General features: G+C 39.0%; 2 protein-coding genes across 2 annotated transcripts in view; one reads left to right on the top strand and one right to left on the bottom strand.

Moving 5' to 3' along the window:
* KLHL41 (kelch like family member 41) overlaps positions 1 to 3412 on the top strand; it is an 8130-nt gene extending 4718 nt beyond the window's left edge. Inside the window, exons 4-6 of the mRNA XM_010164626.2 lie at positions 337 to 522; positions 2311 to 2457; positions 3285 to 3412. Of these exons, the coding sequence (XP_010162928.1) occupies positions 337 to 522; positions 2311 to 2457; positions 3285 to 3396 (445 nt within the window). The 3' untranslated portion in view covers positions 3397 to 3412. The remainder of the gene's footprint in view (positions 1 to 336; positions 523 to 2310; positions 2458 to 3284) is intronic.
* A 3444-nt stretch (positions 3413 to 6856) lies between these two features.
* Positions 6857 to 14181, bottom strand: FASTKD1 (FAST kinase domains 1; the record flags this gene model as incomplete). Its single annotated transcript, XM_010164628.2, has 9 exons — positions 6857 to 6946; positions 7956 to 8070; positions 9121 to 9262; positions 9532 to 9645; positions 10690 to 10821; positions 11577 to 11705; positions 12409 to 12523; positions 13294 to 13780; positions 14060 to 14181. Coding segments are annotated over 9 exons (1446 nt in total), but the record flags the coding sequence as incomplete, so codon positions are not given.
* Between the last annotated feature and the right edge of the window lie 56 nt (positions 14182 to 14237).

Here is a 14237-nt window from a genome sequence, read left to right on the forward strand (position 1 = left end):
CAAGACAGCAGCATCATCTTTCTTTTGCAACCTTTGTCATACATTCCTCCAGAAACCCATCTGAATGGGTTGGAAAGGATGTTGTCTTTCTCCTGTAAGGTACAGTGAAACTGCTGCCCTGTGTAAGCAGCATTTGACATTTGATTTAGTTGTATGGATGTGATTAGTGCTTTGTAGATATGCAAAGATTCACAGATTAGATGCAAGAAAGTATCTCATGGATAGGAAAGAGGTGTTACACTATATAAACCCACATGATCCATCTCAACTAGGTCTCACTTGGAACAAGCCAGAAGTTCATTACCAGTGATCACAGGTTTTCTTTTTCCTCCCCAGGAAATGCACTAATAGACTATTTGTATACAATCCCAAGAAAGGAGACTGGAGAGACCTGGCTCCAATGAAAGTGGCTCGCTCAATGTTCGGAGTGGCTATCCATAAGGGCAAGGTTGTCATTGCAGGTGGTGTCACTGAAGAAGGCCTTACAGCATCTGTTGAAGCTTTTGATCTGACCACCAATAAGTGAGTGCAATATTCAAGGTATTTTTAAACAAATGTTCTGTCATCTAGGCTTTTAGGAGCTCTGAGAGAAGAGTCACAAAGGTGCTGAGGTGCCTATACTCCCACTGAGACATTTGGTCTGTTCACATCTTTAGCAACAACAGCAGCAGCTTAAAGAGCCCGTATCTCTGGCTATTTTTCCTGCCTGCCCCCGCATGTATTTTCTACACTAGCATAGCTGCATTCCAAATATGATCAAAGAGCTCATGGAGCAAAAATAACCCACCCTATAATCTTTTTTTTTTTTTTTTTTTTTGAAGTCTGATTACTTTCCCAATTTAGTTGAGCACACAGCCAACCCAGCCACGTAAAGAAGGTGTGCTGGCATAATGGGGGAGAAGTGGGAGAGGTGGGCAAGGGCCACACAATCTATTTGAAACAGCGCTGACACTGAACAGGAAACCCCAGCAAGAGAAATGAAGTGCCTGAACAGGACTCACTGAATGTCCTTCGGGTTCGTGGCCTTGTGATGTCTTGCTGTTCACTCACCTTGTCACAGCAAATGCCATTTACCACTAGTGAGTCACAGGCAGGTAATTCTGCCTGTTTATTTAGTATGAAAACTCTAGGAAGACTCAATTTTAAGTGCATGCTCTGAAATACTATAAAGTAATGACAAAAGAGTAAGTCAGACCTGGAATTAGCTCACTTACTTGGACCAGATACTTTCCAATGTTCTTCCTCACAGCCAGAATCTTTTGCAGTGAGCATCCCCCAACTGTTTATGATTTTCCAGGAGTTTATACCCTCTGTATCTGTGCCTTTCTACTCTTAATTTTCCTTTTTGTTACTTCTGTTATTTTTCCTTCCTATCATCTTATTTACAAACTTTCATTTAAAAATATGTCAGTAAAGCTTTATTATGATAGCTCAAACTTGTAAGTGGCCCAGGATGCACATTTATTTTATTCATAAGCAATTTTATATAAACATATTTGGCTATGCTGCCTTCTGACAGGTGGCATTGCAGCCATCAATCTACAACAAAAGCTTTAACTTAAATGTATGCTATCTCAAAGAGACTTCCTATAAAATTTAGCAATGCAAAATGTGAATTTTGCAAGAAGTAATTCTATAAGGAAACTTTGGGATTTACACCTTCTATAGGAAGCAGAGTCATTTTATCACCATGATGTTTGGCACATTCTTCTCTTCCATTGTTCAGAAACTCATCCAGCTTGTGGTCTGAAAAATCTGCAGGTTCTTGGTTTGCTCTGTTTTGTTACAGTCAAGTCACACAAGTGAGAAAGACAAATCAGCCTATTAGTTTTGATATTAACATTATCCAGAAGTGGGATGTCTGTATGTTTTATGGACTGGCAGAAAATTTGAAATTATGCTAATGAGCTCCAGTGACCTTTTTTAAAACTCAAATTATTATGTCAATGCCACTTGAAATGAATATGCATTTTGGAAACTATAGGGAAAAAATGAGAGTAGCTGGGGAACAATACATCTGTATAAAGCATATTACTGATGATGGGACCAGGTGACCTCTAAGAAGTGGTCTCTGGAAACAGATGTCATCACAGTGTTAATGCTGTCACCTGTGACTTGGAGGAAGGCCCTGTGGGGGTGGAGACACTGAAACTCACTGCTGATAAATCTCAGAATTTTTTCCTTTTACTAAACCATTCACTCAAGTGGTCTTTGGTACCTGAATTTCTTTCACTCAGAGGTGTATTTTAGTGCACTCAGTTTGGAATATTTCTCCTGTGTTTGCTTAAGTTTTTTTCTTTTCATCTTTAGGTGGGAGATTATGCCTGAATTTCCTCAAGAGAGAAGTTCCATCAGTTTGGTCACCTTAAGTGGAGCTTTGTATGCTATTGGAGGATTTGCAATGATTCAGCTTGAATCTAAAGAATTTGCACCCAGTGAAGTCACTGACATATGGAAGTAAGTTTAATTTTAATCACACTTCCCTGGTGGAAAGCTGTATCTAAAACTGAGGTTTGCAGATGCTGGAGGGTAAAATTCATTTTCTGTTTAACTCTGGAAATGAACCATAGCCCAACAGATAGAAATGTTTGTCAGAAAGTAACAAACATGAGAGTTGGATCTAATGACTACTTCCACCTACTAATAGTTTGAACGGTCTGAGTCACAGTCTTCAGATTCTTTTACTTTTCAAAAGAGTAAGCTGACATATCTCTTGGCAGGTTTAGCCTTCTTGTAACCATAAAAACATTCTCTGTGTCATGACACTCTCATACAGAAAAGCCTGTATACAGAGGTTTTAGTGTGTATTCATGTGTTAACAGTCACATGAGTAACTGTTCCAAGAAAATCGGAAATCCCTATTCTTGAGATTTTTTAAAATCTAAATCACAATAGCAGTGATGGAACATCACATCTCTGCTGTGACTCTTCAGCTGTGAAGGTAAATTTGGGAGTTTTAACTGGCAGAAGGATAGGAAGGATTCCCAGAAAAACCACCTTTATGCATAAGAATCTGAAGGAATTCAGAAGAGAGACTTCAGACAAGGAGGAAGCTCTTACAGGAGTAATTAAAGTATGACGCAGGACAGCAATAAGCTTTAAGGACCAGGAAACATCTTCCTGTTCTGTTCTGGAGGACAAAAGCAGCCTTTTGCAGCATCCTTCAGCACATGGTTGCTACAGGCCTTTGCAACACGTGGACTATCCTACTTTTCATGTATGTGTGATGAAGCATCAAACTCATTTTAAGAAGCTCTGTTCTAACCTTATTTTGTTAAATGCAGGTATGATGACGAAAAGAAGGAATGGGTTGGCATACTGAAAGAGATCAGATATGCTACTGGAGCCTCCTGCCTGGCTACACGCTTAAACCTCTTCAAGTTATCAAAACTGTAAACAAAATGCTGGAAAATGTGATATGGTGAGGGAGTTTCAATAGGCTCTTCTGGTTTTGTTGCATGAAAACGTCCCCAGATTGTACAGAGTTTTGTAGCAGCACACTAGTTATACTGTTAACCAGTTCATTTCTGTCCAAGTCTTATGATATTTACTACCTAATCAACAGCAACTGAATTTTTGCCAATGTTTAAAATCCTGAAGAATTCTAATTAACATTTATTAGAATAAATGAAGATTTCAGCGGAACTCAATTTTTCACTCTGTGAAATCACCAATAAAACTAGTTAGACTTCCTTACACTCAGACAATCCAGGATACTGATGGCTTATCCTCTTAAACATGCCCATGAATTAATTGTTAAGTTAAATACAACTAGTAGGTAGCTAATTTTGTTCTAACTGGCTGTTTGTACAGCCTGACTCCCCCCTTCAGCAGTGTATGTAAATCCCGCATTCTTCAGCCATATCTTGAAAATATTTTCATTAGAGCCTTCTAAAAATAATTTACCCTGGAATTGAAGTGCATATTGAAAACAAAAGTGGCATAATACTGTGTGGCCTGAGAAACACCAACCTCAGCCAAAGCTGTACTAGTAGCCAGTCATGAGGAAAGAGAAAGAAGTTCACAAGGTTAATAGTTCTACTGTTTCACCTACTATGTTTAGGCTTCTGGTAACAAGGATTTTCCACTTTTTTATGCTTTTATATTTATTTCCAAAGCAAATATTTTATGCAAGTTTTTCTTAGATCTGAGGCCATTAATAAGCATTCGTGAAAAAGTCCTAAAAGAACTGATCATCAGGAAATACCTATGGCAGAGAGGATTTTCCATCTAATAAGGAGTTGGTGCATTTTGATGTTTAAACTTTTAACAATTAAACTCTGTTTTTAAAACTATAACGGTGTCTCTTTTAGTGATCAGCTCATCACCACTATCATATTGACAGGACACAGATTTCTTAGTACAGCCTTTGACCAAAACAGAGTACTCGGTTTTCTTAAAGTAGAGCATGCCCACCATTTTTATAGAGTATCTCTTCAAAGCATTTCTCCACTGAATAAAGAGGGTGTCATAAATCTAAAGGATGTTATAAATCTAAATTTAATTACAACTGATGTAGCAGGAGAACTGGAAAGGAAGCCCACCACACCTGACTGAACAGCAACGCCAACTACCAAATGACCCCTCGTACTACCCTCCTAGGAGACAGAGGTAAGCACACGGCAAAGGCACAGCCATCATAGCTCACCGCAGGACGTTACTGTACGCTGGTACTTCAGCTGCAGGACACCTTTTCTGTTTTCCCCTTTGGTACCCAGATCTTCATCTGTTCTTTGCATTGGCTCCAGTTAAATCACTGGTTTACACCAGCCCATCTGCTCTAACACTTACTGATTTACTTTAGAAAGAATGACTGCAGAGGATCAAAAGCAGCACATTTTACTGAAATACTCTCACATTTTGCTTTTCTTAGATGCCCTCTCTGAATCCACTCATGGCAAATTTTAATCCTCTTCCCATTGTGAATACTCCTAACTTTGTCCATACATAACTTGAAGATACCTGGCTTAGCACAGAGTGACTGCCAGATACCTGAAAAGCACGGTTCAGCTCAAACACATGATCCCTGCAGTTACAGCCATTGCCACGTTTCTTACGCTCCAAGGTTGCTACTAGAGGGCCATTTGTACAGAAGCAGCGTCATGCAAGAGCCCTCTGACTTGTAGCCCACCTTCTGAGATCCTAACCTATATTTACGATTGCCTTCTCCATTTATACAAAATATAATGTGCAGATAGCCTTTCTATGTGCTGTACCTTCGACGACATTTCCTCAAAGCACTCGTCTTCTGTATCCTGGAGCCCTTGTCTGTTTGATGCCGTAAGCATCAAACTGATGACTAGTTTTTTCAGTCATCCCACCAACGCGAGCCCGGCCTCAGGAGGAAAGCACTTTGCAGCTTAGCTCAGTTGTCAGTTTTTCCTGGCTTTTCATTAGTGTCCTGATCTGTATTCAGTCAAGAAAAGTATTTCCTTCTACCACTGGGTAATAAAAAAAGTGACAGCCAGGTGCATAATGGTCAGTTCAGAATACAGTCACTTCCCTCTGCCAGGTTTCAAAGGAAGTGGTAAAAAGCATGTCTATTGCTTCGACTAAAAAGGCAAGAAAACTCAGGTACACATTGTGTGTGTGAAAGAGAGGGGCACAGCTAGCAGTCGTCATGAAGTCATGGCAGCTGTAGTCACAACATGGCTGCCTCTGAAATTGGGCCAATTTAAGGAAGAATGACCACTGCATAGTTACTGCTCTACAATGAATGTTCTCCTGGCTATTCCACTTTTTCCTTCTACATCCCAGTACCTTGTGCCTCCTGACACAAACCCTGGCTGAAGGAGATCACGGGAAGCCTGGTAACTGGCAAATGGTTTTGAAATATGATAACCCAGCAATGTTTTTCACTGCCAGTAACCAAGGCAGTTGACTCTCTCTGAAGACTTGTCTTGGTTCTTGGTTTCAATTTCCAGCCTGATTTTGCTTTTTTGTACACTGTCTTATTTACAGAACAGGCAGGTTAGATGGTTTGTCTAATTTTGTTTTATTTCTATTAGCAAGGGCTAGTCCAATGCATAATGCCACAATAATAAATTTCATGGATTATCCAGTTGCTAGTAAGTGCCTATGTCTGACATAAGCATTATTTTCTCCTTATCTCATATAAATCTTTCACATATCCCTTCCAAGTTGCATTTAACTGGAGTACAGGTGTTCCAGGGGTCTGGGTGGCTGCCTTTTAGGTCTGTGAAGGCATTCCAGAGGGCTCAAGCCACACTTCTGCACACGCCACATCACAGGGCAGGAGAAGCAGCTGGAGGTTCCTCACCACTCGGCACCCCCCCAGACACAGTCACCCACAGTACCTCTGTTCTGCAAGGTGGAAGCAGAGCGGCTGTAAGAGCAGTCCTATTCTTAGTAAATCTGCATTTCAGTTTCTTGGTTTCACAGCACAGATACTGTCTGATCCCTATTGCTCATTCTGTCACATGCTAAAGGACAGACATAGTTTCCAGTAGATCTGCTGCCTCCTCTCTCTCAGTCAGGAGTATTTCCAATTTTTTTTTTTGTGCAGTTTTATATCTGGCTAAGCCTTCATGCTTTATTTAGGAGATAATAATGTAATTTTATGGCAAAACTGTCACAGACTCACATACTTAAAGAATAGCTTCCAGATAATGGCAGATTTTAAGCATCCTTATCACATCTTCATGGCCTACTGTGACCTGCTTTATGCAATCCCTAACAAATTGAGGATAAAGTCACTTGCCACCTGATGCCCCATGGCAAGCTTTGGTCCGGCTGACTCACAGAGATCTTTGAAATTAAGTATTCCAGGATTAGAAGAAGTTTAATGGTACATGAAGTGTTTATATATAAAATACTTCTGACTGCATGTCTGACATCACTGTATTCCATATAGATGCTTTCTCAGATATTCTAGCTGTTCACCTTTTGTTGACAGAACCATAGAATTCCATTCAAAGTGAGGAATCTGTAGAACAGAATCATACAAACTGAGTGTTAACATCTGGTATAAGCCACATACCATCTTACAGCAAAGAAAAAGCTCTCTGATATCTGTTTTCTCCACTTGAAGATACTTTATTACCTGTGTTCTTCTAAAAGCTAGGCTTACTCTAGTACTGAAATGATTGATTTCTCCATGTGAGATTCTTCTTCATCTAACTATAGTCAGTTTGCTTCCAAAAAGCAGCATAGTTGCAGAGATGTAAAGCACATGCCTACACAATACAGGCTAGGCTAGGACAACTCCATTACACCACCTCCCACCTTTTGAAACCTGAAGAAAAATCCCGGTCACTATAGTTTGTAATGTGAATGTATCAAACTGGAATGGTGTATCAGTAGCATAACATTTACTGCCTGGGCACTATGAGAAAGGATGTTTATCCTGTTAAAAAAAATCCCAAAACTTAAGCTTAAAGAAGGATTGTAGCTAAAATTAGAGTAGGCGAGTAATTATATATACAGGAGAATCTGCATTCATTATCCAAATGTTTCTATGCTGGTGGCTGTGAATTATCTCCGGACACTAGTGCTCCCTGTCACAGCACTATCACTGCAGCAGACAGACAGCATCCACATCCTGCCTTGCAGCTGCCATAACTGTCTCTCTATCACTCCAGGAGGGTATGTTCAGTCTTTTTCTGGTGTAGCAATCTTTGGTGAACTGAACTGAAACTCTTGTTTCACTGTTTCTCCTTTACTCATGCTATGTTGGGATTCCTGGTTTGCCTGCAGTAAGGTAAGACTGAGACCTTTTAACTTCAGTTTTGTTGCAGCCACTTTCAGAGAAGGTGCAAGTTCTATGAAGTCCTTACACCATGCTGAAAACAGCTTGGAATTTCCTCTCTAAATACAAAAATTGCCCTCATCCAGTAAGTGCTTTTAACTATCTTTAAATCTGTTGCAAGGAAAATGTATCAATCTGCACTATCCACATAACTCAGAAAGGACATGAAACATCACTGACTGCTCACCTGAACTACCCGGTACCCCAGCATTTCCAGGTGTCGTTTTCTCACTGCAGGTTCTCCTTTCAGGTGACGTGAATTTTTGCTGAAAGCTTTTGAATCAAGAAATTCCAAAGCAATTCTGCAAACAACAAAAATGTGTGTTTACTTTCAGGTTCTACCCGAATAGTGCAAAGTGGTATTTCTAGTTCCATATTGATAGCTGCAGCAAGACTATTACTAGATAAACCTGAGAATTCATAGAAAAAGAACATTAAACTACTTCCTCAAACTAGACAAAACACCTTCCTCATATTTATCTAGAGATACTTGAACTTCACATGATTTAGAGAAGGCATTTCTTCTGTGCATCTGGTTTAGTTCAAATGGCAAAAACAGCTAACCAGTATTTTCAAGGCTCACATTTGAAAAGGTGAGAGGAAAACAGTATTCCAGTCCCATGAAACACATTTCAAGAGAGCCCTGTCTGCCGTAGTGATCTGGGTCTGGCTGGGATGGAGTTACTTTTCTTCATAGCAGCCCGTATGGTGTTCTGTTTAGGATCTGTGACCAAACCAGTGCTGATAACACACCAATATTTTGGCTATTGCTGAAGAGTGTTTGCAGAGCCTCAAGGCCTTCTCTGTTTCTCACTCTGTACCCACAGTGCATAGGCTGGTGTTGGGAGGGGACACAGCTGGAACCTTAACTGGCCAAGCAGTATTCCACACCATGTAACATCACACTCAGCAATAAAATGGGAGGAGCTTTTCCAAAGCAGCCATTGCTCCAGCACTGGTCTGCTGGTGGTGAGTGACTGTATTTCCATGAATTGTTTTCCCTTTTTGGTTGTTTTGGGGTTTTTTGGTTTTGTTTTTTTTTCCTTCTTTTTTCTCTTCATTTATTAAACTGTCTTAATTGCAACCCAGGAGGTTTTTTCCTTGCTTTTGCCCTTCAGATGCTCTCCCCCATCACACTGCAGGGAAGTGAGCAAGAAACTGGGTGGCAGCTTAGTTACTGGCTGGGGTCAACACACCACACCTAGGAAGGCCAAACCTCATAAGGCTTTGGAAAAAAGAACAGAAAAAACAAATAGCCTAGGGACTGCAACAATCATTTAGGACATAAGCATGGAAAACCTGGTCTAAACTTTATCTAGAAGAGCTAATGTGCAAGAATTTGATGTACTAACCTCTGAGCTCCTGGTGGTAGAGCTTCTCTCCCTTCATCCTTGATGTTATGTCTCAAGTGTATTCCCTCCACATCATCCAAAGGTATATTCTGAGCCATATAGGAAAGAGGCTTTTTATTTTCATCCAGAATGCACTCACAATCTGTTAGAAAACACAACAATCTGTTTACTGACAAAAAAGTGAAAGAATTTGATCTGTACAGTGTTTACTTCTAGAAAAACTAAGTGATAACCATAATTAGAGATAGCCAGCATTATTTATATTATGCAGGACTTTTTAGAAACTGTATTTTATACAGCAGTTTCTTCTTTGCAGTATCTTATAGCCACATGCCCAAGGGCTTCCTAATCTTGGTGATAACAGCAATATCAGAGGTCTCCGTAACAATCCCTAAAAGATTAACTTCTCACCTATTTCATAGTAGTATGGTGTGAGAACAGATATTCTTGCATAATTGCTCCCTCCTAAAATCTCTGTCAGCATTCTGTGAACGTGCTGTCGCAGAGGATTTATTCGGCTACTGCCTACAAAGACAAAATAAAGAATTCATACATTAAAACTTCCACAGCCAAAGTTTTGAAAGTAGCACTTTGTGACACTGCATTTTTGACAGCCAGCCTACTGAATTAAAGCTTTTCCATAGATCCCTGGTGTTATTCCACCACAATTCAGAGACCAGCTGATCATCTTTTGGGTGGAAAGTGGCAGGTGCCTGTTAAGCACGAATTTCAAATCCAGACTTTCCATCCCAGGATTCTTCCCACTGACATACTACAAACACTTCAGTTCCAGGTTTTACCTGTTGGAATTCGTTTGCTTTTAATTGTGCTTAGACAGTGAAATAAGAATTTACTTATTTTGCATCTGTCACAGGCATACCCCACTATCTGTCACCTCTCTGTTGCAGACTGTTTAATACCCTGCTCCATTAAACATGTTCAGTCTCAGAGATAAAGCAGCTGAGTTCGATGGATAGCAAAGCAGATCTCCTTGATGAGAATTAGGGGAGCAGATACTGAGTTTGCATTGGTCGGATTTTCTGAACTGATCACTATTCTGAAAGATCTCAGCTGCTAAACTTGACCACTAACCTACTTTTCCACCTCTCACCCTTGATGATCTTGATTCTTCTGAGGAAGACAACAGCAGCACGTTCGAAAGGAGGCAGTAAAAATGCTCACCTTGAAAAATTTAAGTCAAGTGTTCAGTCTTGTAAGGGAAGCAGGGATGAAAGTGACCCATCTCCTCCAGAAGACAATACTAATGATCCTCTTCCTGCCTCTCCATCCTCCATGCCATATACACTGTTTCTGTGTATTTAAATTTTCTTATGTAGAAATATCCCTTCTCTATTACATTATTTCTCAGGGGAAAACTGCTTTGCTACCTGCCACATTACTAAGTAGCTGCACTTTTCAAGAACACACCCTTAGCAGATAGTGGAGTGTGTCCTTCTGAGTTTCTATTATGCGCCAGTGTCAACATGACAGTTTTGGAAGAAGCGCCTTAGCAGGCTGTGGAAAACAGACTATTCCCAGTAACAGCTTCTCCTCTGCTAAATTACTTACTATTATGAAAGACACTTTGGCAGTAGTGCTCATGAAACCATGGGATGTGAAACTCCGGGCATTCCAGACAGACTGCTCTGTTCAATTTCATAAGGCGCAAGCGGACCCTCTGCTTCAGGGCATCAGGCAGGACTGAGTTAAACAAAATAAAAAGGTACAAACTGAAACGTGAAAAATCCAACACACTGAACTGAACGGCTACCTCTGGATTCTTGGCTAGAGATGCAAATATCTGTGTACTATGGTATTTATAAAACTCATGTTGCAGAATCTTAGAAAGGTTCTCAAAATCCCTGGGGAAAACATGAAAAATAACAGTTTTGCTCAATATTAAGAACAGCAGCAAGACAGAAGAAAGCTGCAATTTAATCTTTCTTCTCTCATTTATTTTTCAATGAAGTGGTTGAAGGCAAAATGGCAACAGTACTTTGATAGTGAACAACATACAGGTAGAGAGGATGGAAACAGTCAAACAAACTCTCAGTCTCTTAATCTAGAGAGAAGAGACTGGTGGGACTCATTCCTTGTACACAAGAATCCCACATATTTTCTTGAGCTTTGTGACTATTTCTAGTAATAAATACCACACTCAGGTAATTTTCTTTCAAATAAAATTGAAAAATTATTAAATCCGAGTGCAATAAGTCGACTATAAAATGTGTTTTAAACAAGCTTCTGTCATCTGTAATGCAAGTCTGTACTTTTAAAACAAAATACAAATTTTTGTTCATTCCTTCCCTTTTAGCGCTCAAATAATGACTAAATTTTCTCAATGGGTGTTTCCAGAAAACTGAATTGTTTAAAGAGTAATTTTACTTCTCAAGTCCACAATTCCATTTTATGTCACATGCTACATAATCAAGTTAAAGAGAGAGCTAGATATTTACCTTCAAGCTGAGTATACAGTTTGCTTAGGAAAGAAACATTAAATATCCTCTTTATCAGAACTGGAGGAAAATACCCAGCCACCGCCAAAACATAACCAAGCAGCACCAAGTGGTGAGTTTCAAAACAACCTTTAAAAACCAAACAGAAAATTCATATTTACACATGACATAAAGTTGAAAAGATTTGCAATGCCGTCCCAAATGTTCCGAGTTTCTCTTAACATACTAAACACACAAGCAGATTAAGGACTACCTCTGCTAACTGCACCAAGGCACAAGGTAACTCTTGCCAGCTCTTTGTGGGAGGAAACTACTTAGTCTTAAAAAAAAGGTAACTCCACAATACTTCAATAGCCAGCAAATTTTCAGTTTTGTGAGGCTGTATCATCAATCAAAAAAAAACCCAACCAAACTTGTCTCCACACATTTCCTCTACAACTTAGCCATTTCCTTCTGATGAATCACAAAATGTATCCTGTCCCCAAATGATGACTCCTTGAGGAATTCCGCAACGCTTCTATCCCATAACAGCACAGCAAATTAATCAGAATTTTCACTTGCTTTTTACTACCCTCAAGATACCTTGCTAGTCCCTTATCAACATAATTTTTTTAAAGGGTGAAATTAAGCTAGAAAACCCAACAGAAGCATATGCTGAATCTCTGTCACGGTTTAACCCCAGTAGGCAGAGTGTTCATAGTCACACACAGACACACTTTTTTCTTTGCTTAAAAAAAATGCCATTCTATTCTCATTTTTACTCAGTACAAATAATATCTTCCAATGATATTCATTTATTTGGTATCAGAGTATCTTTGTCTAATGCACTTACTCAAGTCAGAAGTAAGATGTTGGATACAACTTTCAAAGAACTCTTCATTGGTAGGAGGGTCATAATTCAGAGCAGAGAAAAGGAAGAGAATATAATAGATTTCAAAGGGGTGAATCTGGAAAAAAAGACATCCTAAATTAAGTTACTGCAAAACATCCTAATACTGCTTTACAATAAAAAAAAGTTTTGTAATTCACTCAGAATTGGTAAATTTAAGACTACATGAGCTATTTTCTAATTTTTTTGATCAGCTTTTCCCAGTGAAAAACACTAAAAAATTAAAATGCAGAAATAATTAAAATTGCAGCTATCGCTAAAACTTAAAATCTATTTCATGTAGATGATCCAAGTGTTTCTGTACACCTCACACTTTAAGAAGACTTTAAAAAGGTTTCCCATTAAATACTTTTAAAGAATCTAAACCGTCATAAAATAAAATAAAAAGATCTGTACAAATACCAGATTAAGAAAGAGACAGAAAAAAAACATAGCAAGAAAACAGTAATTTTGACCAAAAAGACAGGCTACTGTGGAAATCCCCATTAGAATGAGTAATGTAAAAATACACAGTGTGATGTGAATGTTTTTAAAGAGATTTTTAAAAAATTATTTAAGATGCACAACTGTAAACCTGAATGCAAAGGATTATGGTTGACCTAACACTTAACATAAGACAGGAAAATTAAAGCTAAGTGGATGCAAGATAATATACATGGAAGCAACACAGCTTTCAGTGAACACAGAAAAAGATGAGCTCCAAACCAGGTACACTGAAGAAAACTCTTTAGAAACACTGTGGATTGTGCTCTGAAACACGTTAACTAATAACCTGTCCTTTCTTACTAGAATAACTTACACAGTTAATGGAAAGAAAAACTGTAATACCTTGTGTATATTTTCAACAGTCACGGAAGCTATTCTGTCAAGTAATGGAGGACAACAGTGGTTTGCTTTTATGAGAAAAAAAGCCAAGTGTAACACATTTGCCCGTGTTATTTGGTCTATCAAGCGTTGACACGTGGCCATAGTTTCCTCACTGAGGACTTCTTCAAACCACTCTCCATTCACATGTGTAAGTTCTTCCAACAGAAGATTTAAGTTGTTGGCTTTCTGAAGCCTCTGAAATCCACAGTCATTTAGTTTTTGCAGAATCTTTACACATAGCTCAGAACTGTTTTGCCAGTGCAACTGGTCATAATGATTCCATTTGACAAGAGCTGTAGCAATGCATTTCAAATGATGGAGCCTGCACTGAGGCAGAACTGCTGCTGCTTTGTTTATAATTATTTCCTCCACTGGAAAGGACGGAAGCAAGGCCAGAACACGAATTATTGCAGCAGTATCAGCAGGTATAACACTAGATTTTAAAAAACTGGAAAAGAGACAGAAACAAAAACAGACCATCAGTCCTGACAAGGGCAAATGTTAAAAAAAACCCAAATAAATTACAAGCATAAAAATTCTATTTTAAAAGTCAAAAGCTGCCCATCAAATATAAAATAAGTAGAATATTAATGACATAGTAAAAATTCAGTTAGTAACTACCATCTTTTTTCACTGAGATTAACTTCTTCCTTCTAATTTATTAAGAATTGAAAAAGGGAAGACAACAGGAAGCATCTCAGTCAACTGTTGAGGCTTCAAGTGTTACTGATAAACATGGAAGTCCTTAGTAAGGCCAGAAGGTCCACATTTGTTAATGGAGTCTGTGAGTTTCTGGGCCCGGATAATTTCTGTGACTTCTGTCCTGGGGAGCACCAGGTTCTCAGGTGCCTGAAGAACATGAAAGCATCATCCACAAACATGTACAGCCAGGGCACTGCATTCCT

The sequence above is a fragment of the Antrostomus carolinensis genome, unplaced genomic scaffold (genome assembly GCF_000700745.2).
Source record: "Antrostomus carolinensis isolate BGI_N321 unplaced genomic scaffold, ASM70074v2 scaffold27873, whole genome shotgun sequence".
NCBI classification, from domain to species: domain Eukaryota; kingdom Metazoa; phylum Chordata; class Aves; order Caprimulgiformes; family Caprimulgidae; genus Antrostomus; species Antrostomus carolinensis.